The sequence below is a fragment of the Anopheles moucheti genome, chromosome 3, assembly GCF_943734755.1.
Source record: "Anopheles moucheti chromosome 3, idAnoMoucSN_F20_07, whole genome shotgun sequence".
NCBI lineage: Eukaryota > Metazoa > Arthropoda > Insecta > Diptera > Culicidae > Anopheles > Anopheles moucheti.
This window is the reverse complement of record NC_069141.1, coordinates 37,477,543-37,493,541: the sequence shown is the minus strand read 5'-3', so window position 1 is coordinate 37,493,541 and position 15,999 is coordinate 37,477,543. Positions and strand designations below refer to the sequence as shown.

At 43.1% G+C, this 15,999-nt stretch overlaps 1 protein-coding gene across 2 annotated transcripts in view; it reads left to right on the top strand.

The window, feature by feature from the left end:
• The window catches only part of LOC128305899 (uncharacterized), a 114,574-nt gene that overhangs the window by 63,710 nt on the left and 34,865 nt on the right, over positions 1–15,999 (top strand). For both annotated transcript variants that reach the window (XM_053043531.1, XM_053043532.1), the window contains 2 exons: positions 7,673–7,795; positions 11,385–11,531. In XM_053043531.1, coding sequence (XP_052899491.1) covers positions 7,673–7,795; positions 11,385–11,531 — 270 coding nt within the window. The remainder of the gene's footprint in view (positions 1–7,672; positions 7,796–11,384; positions 11,532–15,999) is intronic.

The following is a 15,999-nucleotide window of genomic DNA, read 5'->3' as shown; positions in this document are numbered from 1 at the left end:
GCGATGGTTTTTTTGCGTTTGAAAACATACAGAACTTCAAGTGATGTCCTTCTGTTTGCCGTTGTCACCTTCATATGTAGGACGGGAAGTAATGTTATTAGGTAACCTCGAAAGGCGCACAGACCGAGATTTGAGCGTAACGTTGCGGACGCTTGTCCGATGAAGCAATGCTGCAATTTCCTCAAACCATCAAAATCATGACAACAATGACGATGATGAAGGGGGTGGGCTGGGATGAAGATGAGATCATATCAGAAAATAAGCCGACATGAGTAAGAGGGTTTTTGCTCTTCCGTAAAACTGCCGAACATTTGTGGATGCGCTTAGTGGGGCGCATCCAATCCGTCCATTCTCGTTGTGCTCTAGTTGTGTGCTCTATAACACTTGATCGACTTTATGTGATAATATCGTCCGAGCCGAAATTGATTGTCTCGCAGCTATCGGTGATTCGTGGCGCGTAGTGGCGCTTTTTACGAAATAAGGCAAAGATGTGTAGGTGTGCCCTAATTACTTCACTGAAAGTTAAGTATAGTCGTATAACAAACACGTAAGAAAGCAATGCCACATATGTGTTTGTTTGTTCTTTATTATTCTTGAGTATCTTTCTAATATTGTGAGTCTAACTCTTGTTGAACATCTTAATCTTTTACCATTGCGATCACTTTAAATCGATAAAACCTTTGAAGCTTCGTACAATTTATGCAAATATTGGAACAAATAGCCTTCTGGATCCTTTCGAACGTTCAAGGAGGAGCTCTCGGTGTCTTACAATATTTGTTTTCTTTTCACAGCTTCACACCCCAACGAGCTTCTTTTGATGATCGCGTAGATCTACCTTCGCGCAATCAATTCGATGCCGTAACAATAATGTTTCCCGCGTTTTCGTGCGTTAAAATCAATTAATTTGCTAGTTGTGAGCGGCCTAGTCAGTTTACGAGATAATTAACACACAAAAACCCAACCCCTTGTTTGCCTTTTGAATACTGCGATACCTGCTACGGACGGATGGATTTCGGTTGTGGCGAAAAATTAGCCACGCCGTTTTCATTGCCATTTTCGGTTTCGGTTCGAGTTTGTGCGGAGTTCTGGCAAATTAATCCTGCCGGTAAAAGTAACTGAACCATTCTCAACCGGTCGTGTCGTGGGTCCAGCTGGGATGGTGTTTTGAAGCCTCCAAAGAATTCTAGGAATTTTATAGATTGATGCCGACCGAAGAGCATAAAAGCGTCCCTAGTGGTGTTACAACAAAAGTTAGCTTGAGTTAGGCGAAAACGTAAAGAGTTAAGTCAGGCGACAGTGTGTCACCTCCGATGTCAAAGCAAACGATGGCTAATTAACCTGCCGCATTCAGAGTGGTGTTTCCGACCGTCTTAAACCATGACTCCACCATGACGTCTTCGTTACCGAAAGTGCCTACGTGCCAGTGTCCGGAACATCGTTAGTGGCCTCGGGACTGTCCGGGACCTCGATAAGCGCGCGCCGTTGTCTGTGGTTGTGTTTTATTTATGCGCCAGACTGTTCAATGAGTTGGCTATTGGATCGGCGGTGCTGGGGCTGTGAGGAACAACAACGTCGGCTGTAGTACAGGAACAATAATCCCACCATGGGGGCACACGGTTCGAAGGAGAAGCTGAGCCGATCGGCTTCGGAGCGGTACGTTCACACGCAGGTCATCGAGCGGGAACGGTTCGGCAGTTTCGGCAAACGTGGTCGTGGAGGTAAGTTAAGAAGCTGCAACAAAAGTAAGGAAACATAACTGAGATCGGATGCAACATCATAAAACGGGCGAGCTGGTTGAAAACATTTTTATTACATCAAACACACACACAGTGTTGTACTACGAAGTTTGTTTCAAGCGGGCGGTTTTCTTCTGGAACGGCGTTCGTAGTCCGTGCAATAGGGATGGCTTCATGGTATTGTGGAAAATTTGCATACAAAACAATTGGCCGGAAAGCAGCTGATAAATTTAACCCTCTTTTGTTTTGCGTTGCAACCATGTTCATGCAGAGCCCATTCGGTTCCACTTGCCGGTTGTTTTTTCCTTGCCGAGTTCATCGGTTTATTTCATGGAAAATTTGTTATTATCCTCTGGCGGATTTATTTTGAGATACAATGTAAGACATTCCGTTTCATGGGGTTCCATTTAGACCGCATATTTATGGCATAGTGATTTGTTCGGTTGGTAGTATAATATTAGTGAGATCCAGGACCCATATCCAGTTGCGTTGCTGACAGATCCTGAAAAAACAATTCTGAACTTTACTTCACTGCTAGACCCCAGTATGTCCAAAGTGAAGAAAGTTTTAAAAATGTAATGTGCTGTGAAAGTCATACATAGAGATACTCTATTATAGCAAACCGCTATCCGGGAAAAATCCGCGTAACTCGAATTTTCGCGTAAGTTGAATCCTGGTGCGTTGAATTTCGTTTATATTTCAAAGTCACAGAGTCGACTTCCTTTTCTGGACTTTTTTTTACCGAATCAGGTGATTTTAAGAAAGAATACATTAAAATAAGTTAGAAAGAAATGTTTTATGTGACAAAAAAAGGTATTTTCGACCGATTTTCTTCTTTTTGCTTAGATTTTGTGCTATAAACTAGCTCATCTGTCAAATTTTCAAAAACCGCGTGCCTCCGAATCCGCGTAAAAGAGGAACCGCGTATCTCGGGGATTGCCTGTACTTCTAATATTCTCGTATACCGAATCTGGCAGTGAAATTGTATATTTTTGAAAGTTATAAAATGAACTTCTTTATTTGTTTTTGTATTTTCAATTTTTTTGCGAATTTTGAATTGAAACATTTGTTACATGTTAAATGAAATCTGTTGCAACGAATTTAAAGGCATTACTAACCACATTTTTATTTTTATGCTTAAATTTTGTGCTATAAATTCACTAAGTCTAAGAAAGAAATTCCTTAAAATTTGAAACAATTTCGATTCTGACAGAAAAATATATTTTTTAACATCGAAATGATGATTTCAATGAGATCCGTTTACTTGGAAAGTGTTTGTTTTAGGAAGCTGCATTACGCAAAAGATGTCGAATGAAATGGCTAACGTATTTACAACTGTTTCAAGTGGCTATCGTTAACCGTCGACGTTTTTCTGCCAACGCGCATTGACAAGATTCCTACAAGTTTCTTGATCTTCAGTAGCGAAACAAAAAATCATAGCGATAAAAAAGAACGATTCACGTTTCAGTTTTGCTATTGAAAAATCACTTTCTACAACTGGTTGGTCGGGTTGAATTTTTTGCCTCTTTTAATCTCACACCCTGCAAATGCTGTCCGTGTCCGGAGGGTATGTTTAACCCGCAAAAGTCAGTGCTGATGGATGGATCTCGTGTACATACTTTCGTTTCGTTTCGGAGTTCGTCACACGTCTACCTCTCTGCCGGTCCAATCTAGGAAGGGAATGAGATATTTGTGTGCATTTTTTTGCCTTCTTTCCATTTTTAATAAAAAAAAGCGTCTTAACCTAAACGGTACTGCACATGCGTGAAACAGTGAATGAACATCGAACGATGCTGGTGGCCTAGCGTACAAGTGCAAAATTCCAACCACCGATCAACCGATCGGCTGGCCTTCGGCGGCTACACTGCAGGAGGAGTGTTGTCGCTTTTGGAAGGCAAAAAAGGAGTTATCTCCTTTTTTGTGTAAGTTTCTCCAGTTTCTCACTACATCATGCTGTGCATTCGCAACCCCGTGCACCCATTCGGTGAATGGCGTGGCTGGCGTGTGTGGTCGACGCTCGTCCATATGCTCCAGATGCATAAAAATTATAATTCATTTTCACGCCATTCGCCACGCCACGCAAGTGAAACGCGTTACTTTGTATGCTGCACCGCAAAAGATGATGTGTGGGATTGCGAATCCAAAATCAAAGCTGCGAAAATGCAAAACTAAACATATCATTCATGCGGAGACTTTGCGCATGTGGTTTGTGGTGGAGAGCGCACATGAAAAAAAGACACCAACACGATTCAAGTGTTGATGGAACCAGCAAAAAAAACGCTCACAAACGGACCCGCAATCGTAAGGCCAACTGAAACTGAAAAGGTAAAATCAAAGACGCACAGTTTGAGATATTTTTTCCACTCTTTGCTTCGCGAAAAAGGGAGAGCATACCGTACCGCTTTAATAAACGTCAATTATGCAAATTCATTTCCAGCCAATTTGTGTACGACTCGCGCGCACCCTGCGCAGCATCGGGTGAGTGATGCGAGGTAGAAAATAAAAAGCTTCAACCACACGGTAGCATCGGTTTGCTTCTCACCCTGAAGCAAACAAGCTTTTCGTTGACTACTTTTCTACGCTGGACGCCCGAAAATGCTCTTGTTAGTTTAATTAAGCTGGGGAAGGAAACCAGAGAGAGAGAGTTTAAATGTACATCCACTTCACTGGGGGTCCCCCGAAAAGGGTTACGCTTGAAAGTTCATAATCGAGTTGAGAAGGTGCAATCTAATGAAGATCAGGTGACGGGAATAATGCCCGAGGTTTTTTATTTATTCTTTTCCCCCTCAAACAACTTTTGTGGAAGTAGCGCGTGTGAATGAACATTTCATGAAGGTGTCGAGGAAAATGGGTACCATATTTTCTGGGAAGCAATTAATATTATAGAATTAGGCTTATCTAATTAATGCTTTTATCGTTGGGTGGGCTCAAACTGGTTCTTTAGTATTTATCTATGTAAGTATTTAATAAAAGATGACTCTAAAGTTTATTTTTCAGTTTGTAATAACGTTTTCAATCCAAATCAGTAGAATTCAGATACATGTTATAAACTCGTTCAAACAAGATTTAGACGAGCTAGTACCGGTGGAGTCCGATTAACTTTGAAGTGGGTGGATCTACTTGAGCATTGAGCAAACCTCTTGAGTAAATCCATCAGGCCACAAACCACCAGTGTTTTCAGGGCACTAAATCAAAATCGCGCCGTGTGATAGCAGTAAATTGGAACTTGTCCTTCTACACATTTCGGTAGCAGTTCGACGCCGTTTACCATATCGCGGAATTCATGTCATTGCCACCCGCTATCGCCAACGTCCCGCTTGAAGTACATTTCCATATCCCGGCTACGCGCGGACTGCGCCAATGTTACCAGCACCGTGCACGGTGATACACATAAAGACGTTGGAACTCCCTCGTTTCGGAGCAGTTGGAGTTCGGTCGTATTGATTAGTAATTAAAGTGAAACCAACCATACCATCCAGCCCAGCTCTGGAGTGAAGATGCCGGAGCCGTAGGCTATAATTATGTGATGCCGGTGTTTGAGCTTGTCTTGTGACGGGTCTGGGACTCGAACACCTCTTCAAGCGTCTTTAATTACCGGTTTCGATCGCTGAACACTGTGGGGGGGGGCCTTGCTAGTAGGTAAGATACGCGAGATATTGAGACCAAACGCAAACAGCTGGTGGGAACAGTAGTATGCGAGATGTGCGAATTGCAGCTTTCTAGGAGATGATAGTACGAAAAACTGCTTCCAATGGACATTCGCTCCAGGTCGTCGCGCTGAATCGCGTCCAAGAGTGCCTTTGAATTTTAAGCGCAAAACTAACGAACGGGAAGAACGTTTCAAATAACTAGACCATTTAATTACATCCTTTGGGCAAATCGGAATAATGGAGGTTGATAAATATGTGCATGAGTATTGCGGATAAACCACACTGCTCGGCGGGGGTTTACCTTGGGCGAATTCCAATTTTTGTTGGAGGACGGAATATGTGGGTTCATGGTATGGAGGTCGCATTTGGGCAAAAGTAGACCACTACATTATCATTCGATGGTGGACCGCGATCCGTCAAGAGAAGGCTTTATCAAAGACTCTGCGGGAAATCAGGGTTAATGAATACACATCGCTAAACCGCAAATTAAAATCGTTGATTTACGCTGAAGTGGCAAACGTCCGTTTCGTTCATGAGAGTGTTAAATGAGCAACGTTTTATGCCGAATGATTTGCTGAACCTTTTTCACTTTTTAGCTAACACCAGGAACCTTGCAGCCCACCTGGAGATTGGACGTTATTTACTGGTTTGCTTAGTAGTGAGAACAGAAAAACAATTAGAATAATCTTTAAACCCACCAGCGCGCTATGTTTGGTGCCAAGGTGACGATTTCCGGCAACAGTGAACACGATGAGAATAACGGAGTTCCACAACTGCCTACTCCGAGGGTGGTAACTGCTGACCCCTGCTCACATCGTGAGGAAAGTGGAATAAAATTGAATTGCATTAGTTCATTAAAGCGCTATTCTGTCCCTTGGTGCGTTACACTCGCATCCATGTTGATTGTACGTGGAACAATCGAGTAACTGCACCTAAACAGCCTGGGACTCCTTATATAGGGGTCTCCGCTTGGTTAACTGTCATCCCACACAAATGACGGAATTTTCTAATAGCGAGTGCGGGTGTCGGAAACTGTCGGGTCAAATCTGCGCGGTACTGTTCGGGTCGGTTTCCACTTTTGGCTCTTGACCAGTGTCTTGAAGCAGAACCGATACCATCGCAACTGGCTGAAAGTAATAAGCTCGTTATTTATTACGCCCTGTGTGTCAGAGTAGGCACTGGAACTATTTCCGACGACCAGCGGTACGTCGGTCAGCGAATGCGTCGGTGGTGCTAAGATGGTATAGCGCCAACTTGTTCGGATTATTTGGATGGTCTAATCGCATTGGGGGCTAGTCTAGTTGGCGTTGAACAGCTAATAGTATCTGGCAAGTCCCATTGATTGGCGTGGTTCCGCGTCCAATCTCAGAAAAAAGACACCAGCGCATTATCCGAGTCTACATTCCTTCGCCATGGAGAAACCTCTGGAACGGTTGGAGGTAATATCCAACCGAAGCCCACTGGTGTAAATTGTAGAGCAAATAACGTGCTTGTGCACGAGCCGGGGAGCGACATGCGACCACCATCGCGTGATCTTGAATTCTTGACATAACCTCAAAACGGATCCTCGCCCGCGCTTACGCTTTGCGCATGAGAGTCAGAGCACCAGACTTGACGTACGTATTTGCAGAAAGGCAGTGAGAGTTACCCGCAGTAACTCGAAAGATTGTCCTCCACTTTTGAGGAAAGTGTACCGGTAAAGAAGTACTCTTGGTGGTAGCGGTTGTTGGTAAATTAGGTTAGGGTCAGAAATAATTGTTCTGTCATCTTCGAAGGCAAGGGAAGCAAAGCCAGAGAATCGCATTACTAGATGCTAGATAGTGTCTACTTGAATGTCTAAGATGTGTGTGCGGAAGAATAAGATTCCTGTGCCAACTCGGGAAGGCAGCGATAAATTTACGACACAAAAATAAGCTGACAGTACAATTGAGGGCTTTTGTTGGCATTATTCTGTACGACGGTGTACTGACCGTTAGAAATTGCCTTGAGACACGATTATGCTAATGTTGATCTTTTGGTGGAGTTGGAGTTGAAGTCGAAGTCGTTCCGCTTTTCCTCCTTCTTGGCGCTCATGTAATGAGAAGATAATATGTATTTATTTGTACGAAGGAATATACAGGTAGTCGAGTAGCTAGTCCTACTATAATTCATTTGTTCTTCTGTAATGTGTAAGCAAGACGGAAATTCTTAAATTAATCTTAAGAAAGTAGATTAAAAAAACAACAAAGCCTGTTCATAACGCTAATGTTTCTGTTTTTTTTTTCTTTATCTTCCACCTGTCTCCAGGACCAGCCAAAAAGCGAGATGTGCGCACAATTAATTCCTCATCCAGCGACCTGGGTCCGCCGTCAAAGACGAATGGTGCACCGCCGGCGCGTAGCAGCGCAGCCCGAGCGGCCGCCGCTTTGCGTAAGTACATGCAAGAGTTTCACGTGACACCGGCCGACCGGCCTGTGTGACCGAGCCAAGCCGGTCACCTAGATTATTGTCAGTTTCCATTAGCGAGGATGGTTAGCGATGGTTATTGCTAGATAAAAGGCGAAGAACCATCGAAGAAGCCATCTCCCGTCAACTTTTTCCCCGTCCCCGTGCGTGCCCCGAGAAACCCATTTCCTGTCGCAACATCGCATCGCATGGGAGTGCAGATGCTTTTTTTTTCATAAATTACGCTCATCCATTCAATCGGGGATGTTGGGAACGGAAGGACCGGTTAAAAAGCAAATTTGCATCCACTCGCTGGCATGATGGAGCTTCCCGGGAGACGAATGGCCACGCTGTAGGGAGCTCATTGCGCTCGACCTACAGCCAACCGAAGGCCAACCAGTTTGTAGTCGAGCCAACCACGAGGGAGGTGTGTGGAAAGTTGCAAATAATAATACCACCCGCTGTAGGAACCGATACAGAAGGAACCAGTTCTGGAACGCCGGCAGAATCATCGGTAGACATCATCATGGGTGAAGGGAGGTTAAACTCAGGGCGAATTACTTTATGCTTTCCGGTTTTCTTTTTTCTCCATTCAGCGCACGACGCAAAACGCCAGAATAATGTTGGCCCCCTTTACCGTCCACCGTCGTCTTGCTGTGCTGTGGAAGTGTATGGCCAATTCCGTTACCAGTCGTCGTGTTCGGTCAGCCGGTCGTTAGCTTGCTATATTTCACGCTCCGTAGCGGTCCCTGGGGTGGTGGATTTCAATCCGAGTTGCATCGCTGCAACGGAAAAGCTTTCCGTAATACCGGTAGTTGTAGGAATAGAATGGGGCGGCTCGGGAAGCGTACGGGATGCTTACAGCTTGTCATAACGCATTCAACGGGTAGCGATGTATCTTTGCCCAAATGGGGGCAAAAAAAAATGACCATACTCCTAAGGCGGTATAGATTTCTTTTGCAGTCACAATAGAATATGCACAATTTTGCAGTTCCAGTTCATGCTCAGGGAAGTTCGAACCCCAGCATCTATTGTGCGGTGTGTATATGTGTGCACTGGCAACCAAGAGGCGAAGATACGTCTTCTCCACGGAGAACGTCTTTTCCTTGCCGTCTCGGGAAAATGTACTGAATGAAATAGCTAGCGCTGAACGGTGTTGGAAATGGGCAGGAACCAAAGAATCGCATCGGATTGCGTCGCAAAGCGCAAGAGAAAATCGCTACAGCTTGCGTAACCATTTGCTTCTCCATGCGGCCGCGCACACGGTTGGGGTTTCCGTTTGCACATTGTTCGGCTGGTGTCTGTATCCGTTTCTCAAGAGGAACGGCGAGAGCAGAATAAAGCCTCCCCGATGGATATTGCGCTGAGAAATTGCATTTGCAAACGGTGCCGGTCCGGTGTTGCACTTTTGCATAGCAATACTTGAGTGCGGGGAATTTATTTATTTGCTGATGGTAATCGAGCCAGCGATGTACGGTTGGTTAAATGGACATCTTTCGAGGGATGTTTGAAGCTGGTAGAGTTCTTAATCTTAGCGATCTTAACCAACCACAGTTAAACATACTAAACTATTCTGTTATCAAGCTTTTCCCTCTTGTTGTATCCATTTTAGTGAAACGATAACGATCTCGTGGAAGGAAGCTAAAAATACGGAAAATGTCGCTAAAAAAAAGGCAACGGTGTTATAATTACCGATGAAACACTTCCACAGCCAGATTGCTATTTACACGCCGCGTGCTTGTGTCTTGTTTAGTTTCGTTGATGTTTCGCCGACTTGTCTAAGCTTTCCCGCGTGCGGAGTACACTGATACGCGATACCTTAAGCCGAGATGAGTTAATGGCAAAAAAACGGGTCCCATCGGGGCCAATCGCCACATCCAGCAATGTGCTCAGTGCACTGGAACTGTGAATGAAACCGCGTCGCCTGCGCCCGTATCTGTTCGCGCCACAGCTCTGGAATTCTATCTTGTTTGTTGTTGTTTCGCGGTGCATGTTTTGTATAAAAACCGTGCTCAGAGTTGTCTGACCACCTGGCAACTAGCGGCATCCGCTGGATGGGTCCAACACGCGCTTGGACAAACGAGTCGACACAGCATCGGTCAATGATAGTATGCCTGCCCAGCCGAGCTGGATGACAGGTGAATTGAAGGGGTGTGTAATTTATTCATGATTTGATTTTCCCGCTCCATGTTGGTTTCTGGAGCAGAGCAAAATTGGTTCAGTGTCGGATGAAGAGTTCCTAGTTTAAGTTTTCCCCTTTTGGGGATGCGGACGAAAACCAGGCATATAGCAAAAGCAAATCGAATTCTTTTGGTCTGTATCTGTACTCAAACTGATCAGCTCTAATCGTCTGTTCGACGAACTATTTTTGATAGTCGTGAGAAATGGCGAAATAATGAGCGAAGAAACCACACGATGGACGAAGAACTTTTCGAGGATGATACTGAACGATACCGCATAGAATTTTGGCAAAAAGCTTAACTGCATTTTCCATTACTGTTCATCAGATTTGGTAAGCAATGCTAGAAGTTCTAACGCCATTGGGAAGAGTAGATCTCGTATGACACTGGAATTTGCTGCATTATCGAGAATTGAACAGTCTGTTACTGTGCTTTCCTTTTACGGGAATGTAAACCATGCCGACGGAGCAGACGAAGGAGTCATCGTATCGGTTCGACAGTGTGTTTCTGCCTATCGCCGGTAGTCGTTTCGTTCCGGACGATCGTCGTAGTAAAGGCGTAATTGGGTCTGCATGGTGATTTGGCGCTCGATGGAGATGAAAACGAGATTTGATCTTAGCCTAGATTTGGTGCCGGTTTCGTCAATGTTACGGATGGTTTGGCCAGCGCACTGTAGTCTCCGGTTCCGATAGGTGATTTTTTTATACCTGCCATGGACCGAAAGTTCGTTAAAACAAAGGATTGCTTCTGCGAATGGGAAAACTTTGAAAGCTGCACAACTCTTACAGCGAGAACAGTTTTCCAATGACTTAGAGTTTCCCTTTGCTGAGGGAAATACATTTCAAATAGTTTAGTGTTGCAGGAAATTGCATTGAATACATTTTATGTACCGGAAATGTTGGACAGAAAACATATTTTAGTTTATTCCGCACGTAATAGTTTTCGGTTCTAGTTCATCCGTTACCGGAATGCAACACTGATTTATGAAGCGAAATGCACATTACTCGACAGATTATTTCGTAGCCGATTTGAACAATGCTCTTTCGAGCAAATCCGGAATATCCGGTGTAAAATGCAAGCTCAGCTCGTCAAGCAGTAGATGCTGTGTCGTTTTGGAAAAACGCCTGAATGTAGACTTGTAATGCGTTGGATGGAAAATCGCTTTAGCGCAGGAATGTCAAACACTTATGCTTTTCGGCATAATGTTTGACTAGATAAAAATCATAAATATTTATTATTAAACACTTCGGTTGGTAGCACAAAGAATCTGCCCTTCTGCCCAATATTTTCTCAATAAATCGTTTTTGTGTTGTGCTTTCTGTCCAAGTACTTGCATGAGTTTTACGCGACTGGTTTAACGTAACTCGTTTTTCTTTGGTTTGCTCTATTCGCAGAGAAACGTATATCTCCCAACATAACAAACGTCTCGATTCCGCTCGTACCGGAGCAGCTGAAGGCATCGCCACCGTCAAAGCGCAATATGCTGCTGAAGCGGAACGGCACCGCCAATGGAACGCTACCTGCCAAGACACCGCTGAAAGGTAAGTGCAGTTTGATTGATGCAGATGGGTGTAAGCGCCGCGATGTATGCAATGCGGAATACACATTTGTACAGTGAGTAGCATAACAGTAGGAAGGTTTGATTTGGCTGATTTCCGTTGCTTAACGCAAGCAACATTATAGCAACATTTATTTTTATTTCGCAGCATGCTTAATGCAATCGAACGATTCGATTTGCTGATTGATTGATAAGCTCAAAGAGCTAACGGTGTATCAATTTTTTTTGTGAATTAGATATTGTTATTTTTTTGATCTTCGATTGTGAAAGCAAAGATCATCTTTAGCGGTCCGATTACAAAAAAGTGGTCATTTTGACTATTTATTCTATTTCATTCACCCAAAATACTGTTACGTTAAATTCGAATCCATCAAAAGCATGTCAATCTCGTCGTAAAACCTTTTCCTACGTTATATTATATGTATTGTTTTCAACCAGTGCTACGAACGCGCATCAAACTGCAGTTAAGACTTCTGCTCTCATCAGCCCTGTTTGCTTTATAATCAGCTTTTACCGGACGGCACCGAGAGATATTGTATTATCAACCACGCTTAACAAAAAAGGTTTGATTGTGCAACAGTGTCATAATATTATTACCCGGTGATGGTTGTAAAATAGAAAACGAAATTGAACATCTCCGAACGGAAAGCTTTGCTTCCCCAAAAGCGATGATTAGACGGTTGTATTTTTTGTTGTTGTCATATTCCTTCGTGTGCTTTCCATTTCTTTTTTCCCCGCGTGTTACCTGAGCGAAAACAATCGGGTTTTGCCACCGATGGGAACCGCGTCTTTATGGATCTTAAGCGCACAATCACCCTTCGATTGACCTGCAATGTTGGCGTTAGATGTGCGTGCTGTGGATGAGCAGTTGTGAAAGTAAGCAGCAGCAGCCGCAGCAGAGCAGTGTGCAGCGGAAAAAAAGGAACAACCGAAAATTGCATGACCCGCCAGTTACTTGATTCGCATCTCATACGCCCGCATTTCGTAGCATATTATTGGCGCATTGCTGGAGTTTTTATATGATGTTGCGAATAAAAATAAAAAAGACAAAACAACGCGGAGAGAGTGAAGCGAATTTGGGTGTAAGACTGTTCGTTTTTGCTCGCTGATGATGCCACTGGGGTTTTTTATTTTTCGTGGGCACAAATTATCATGGATCGTTTGGTCGGAGTGAAAACGTCGGTGCATCATTGCCGTGCAGCTGTGCAGATGGTGTGTTTGTCGGCATTTATTGAATTTAATTATTGGAGGGAATTGTTTAAGCGTCCTTTTGCGGATGTGCCGTTGGATGTTGTTTCATTCGTTCGTTTTGTGTGTTTATTTTTATGCGAAAAATATGTAATATGCTGGAGTTTGGACATTCTCAGTATGAAAAAAACGCTATTCAAAATTAAATTCGTCAAACAAATAACTCCAGTTGCATTAAAAAAACGGCCTTGTTTTCACACAGTTTTATCTTTCAGCTTCATTTATCTCCTGCAAGCTGTTCTTTCATGCTCAGAAGAGCATATGCAGTCAAGCAGCGAAATAAAGGGTGAACTTAAATCATTTGAAAAATGCCCCACCCGCACAGCCGAGGGGTTAGCGGCAGGCAGGCACGGAAATGCATGCACGAATGTTATGTCTAATTAAATAATTTAACGCATACACGGAGCGTTTATGCGCGTTGCTACGCGTTCAGCGTGTGGTATTGGTGCAAAAATTAACTATCGTGAAAAAGGGAATCCTCATGCATTTGCGGCAAGCGTCTCATTAGCAAGCAGCTCGGTTTTAGCTGTTGAAAGTGAGTTAAGTGGAAGTGTTTAAAAAAGGAAACAACAAAACAGAGAGAAAAAAAAAGAGTTGGAAAATCGTGAATAACAATTATTGCCAATTTTACGTGCGTGTGGTGTACCATTTCGGAACCATTTAGTTAGTTAGATACATCTATTTACTGAGGTGCTCTTTTGCTCTTTCTCTCTTTCTATTCTGCTGAACCGGAAGGAAGCGTACTATTTACCGTTTACTTAGCATTATCTATACACTTTTTTATTCTTCTACCACCCGATACCTGCTACAGTCCCAATGCCAGCAATGCTTATAGGACGAGGCGAAGGTTTTTCTTTTCGTACTGCAAAGGTGTATATGCAATGTTACCTACCTCGCCAATCGGAAGTGAATGCAAAACAGTGCGTTTTGTTTCACTTCCACCAAACGGATCGTTAATGAGACCTGTTTATTCATCGGCACTGAGAAGGATTGGGGGTAAAAAGGGCGCCCTTACGTCTGGCACGCTAGTTTCGTTCGTGCGTTGGTTGATTTATGCAAATTTTATGTGCACAAATGTGCTTCGTTTGTCTCCGGGCGCATGGTAAATGTGCAGCAGACAAGTCAGGTGGCAGTACAAAAAAAAACTGATAGTAAAAATAGCAACAATAACCCAGTAAGAATGCTGGGAGCTTTTGATAGGGAAAGTATCATTATTTTAGAATAATAAATTCTTTATTTGGTGGAAATGTTTGGCAATTCAAAATTAGAATTTTGTAATGCGTATAATACAATTTAAGATGAGATATTCTGGAATTGTATCACAAACCAGCAGAATCGGTATAGAAGCATATTTTGCTGAAATTTAGTACTTGTCATAAACGATTTCGAGAATTTCAATTTATAACAAAATGGCAAATGTTTAACGTTGAAATTGCGATAAATTGCGTTACTTTGTTGCTCGCTGGTATATTAATCTACAATTTTCTCCAGATTTTCGTAAAAATAAAACAAAAATAGTATGTCCTCTCCCTGAAAAGTTATCATAAAATTATATCAATTGCAGTCGTTACTTTGTTGCTTGCCGGTATATTGATCTACAATTTTCTCCAAATTTACTTAAAAGTAAAAAAAAATAGTACGTCCTCTCCCTTACAAGTTATCATAAAATTATAAAGGAATGCTGTCCTACAAAGACTTTGTTTCCTGCGAGTTTTCCTGACATTTAAAACATTTTTTCTATTTTTTAAATTATGTTTTCTTTTATGTATCTAAAAAAATACTTTATTTAAAACTTGAGAAAGCGTGAGCGAAAATGATGGTAGTGAAATGTCGGTACAAGGAATTTGCCTTTTCCAACTTGGACGAAGGGAAGCAACGCTATTTGTTGTGGCAAAATGCGTCACGCACTGGAAAAAAATGCAATCAGATACTATGAAGACAATTAGCCAACCAAGATACAGGTGAGCCGAGGGAGATCTGGAGTGCGGCAAAGGTTGAGAAATGCCCGTTTGTCTTCGTTTAGCATGGGCCCGGGCTGCTGAATTAGGTGGAATTAAAGTAAGGAGTGGCTTGTACTGTGGCTGGTATGTAATTAAACAGTAACCATCCCGGTAATTCTATGTAATTACCATTATCACTGCACTTCGTCTTAATGAAGTAATCGAGACCATCGGAGCAATGGCTGGGATTCGTAACTACCCCGATCCCCGTAGATGCTTGCCTAAGCAACTCAAACTCGGATGCGGATTTGGCTTGGCGAGGGTAGGTAACGAATTTGCTGGAATTTTTCACCAGTCAGTGAAAAAATGGGTCAACACACGTAAACTTCAGGCACGGTTCTCTGGGAGCTTTTCCCCCGCTCGGTGTGGTATGGTCGTCGTTGTTGTTGGTGTCGACCGCATTAGCAGCACAACGTACGACCTAGATATTCGCGCGGAAAATACTTTCCGCATCGTGCGCGAGCTGCTTGGTTGCGATGTAAGATGGGGGAAAAAATGGAAAGAACAAAGCGTAGCGGAGAATTGAGGCAAGCAGAGTGTGCCACAAAATCCGGTGTCAAAGTAAGACGGGAAGAGGATTTCCCATCGGAAAAATCACCGCCCCAGAGAGGGAGAGAGAGAAAGAGAGATGGATTCGATGGATGGGTGGAAAATCGTAGCAGCGTTTGTACGGTTCTCGTGCGTAGATAAGCGTGTTATGGCTTTGCCCGGTTTTGCTAAATATATTGAGGGAAAAAGGGTAATTTCATTCAAAGCGCGAGTTTAATGCGATCGACAACATCCGTGAAAATCGGCTGGTTTGGTTTGGTTGGTGTTCCAGTAAACTACAGTGCTCCGCTGGCTGACGCAAAAGAGGTGATGAGATTTAATTGATTTTGGCTCGTAAAGGAGAATGATTTTTTCGTTGGCCAAAATAGCTGGGAATGGAGGATTACTTGCTACTAGTAATGGTTTATTTTATCTGTTAGACGAGTGTTACGGTTGGTCGATTATAATCTTTTTTTTTTCAATAATAGACTTGTGTTAGAAAAAAAGTTCCAAACATAAAACCATATAGATTGCGCTCAAATAAGGTAATGTAAAATGCTACAATGAAGCGCTATGCATTTGAAATGCAATACAACATCATGGACAATCCGAGATATATGTCCGCTTTCGGACCCAAATCGGCAATCGTCTTTGAAATTAATCGCTCAATTAAAC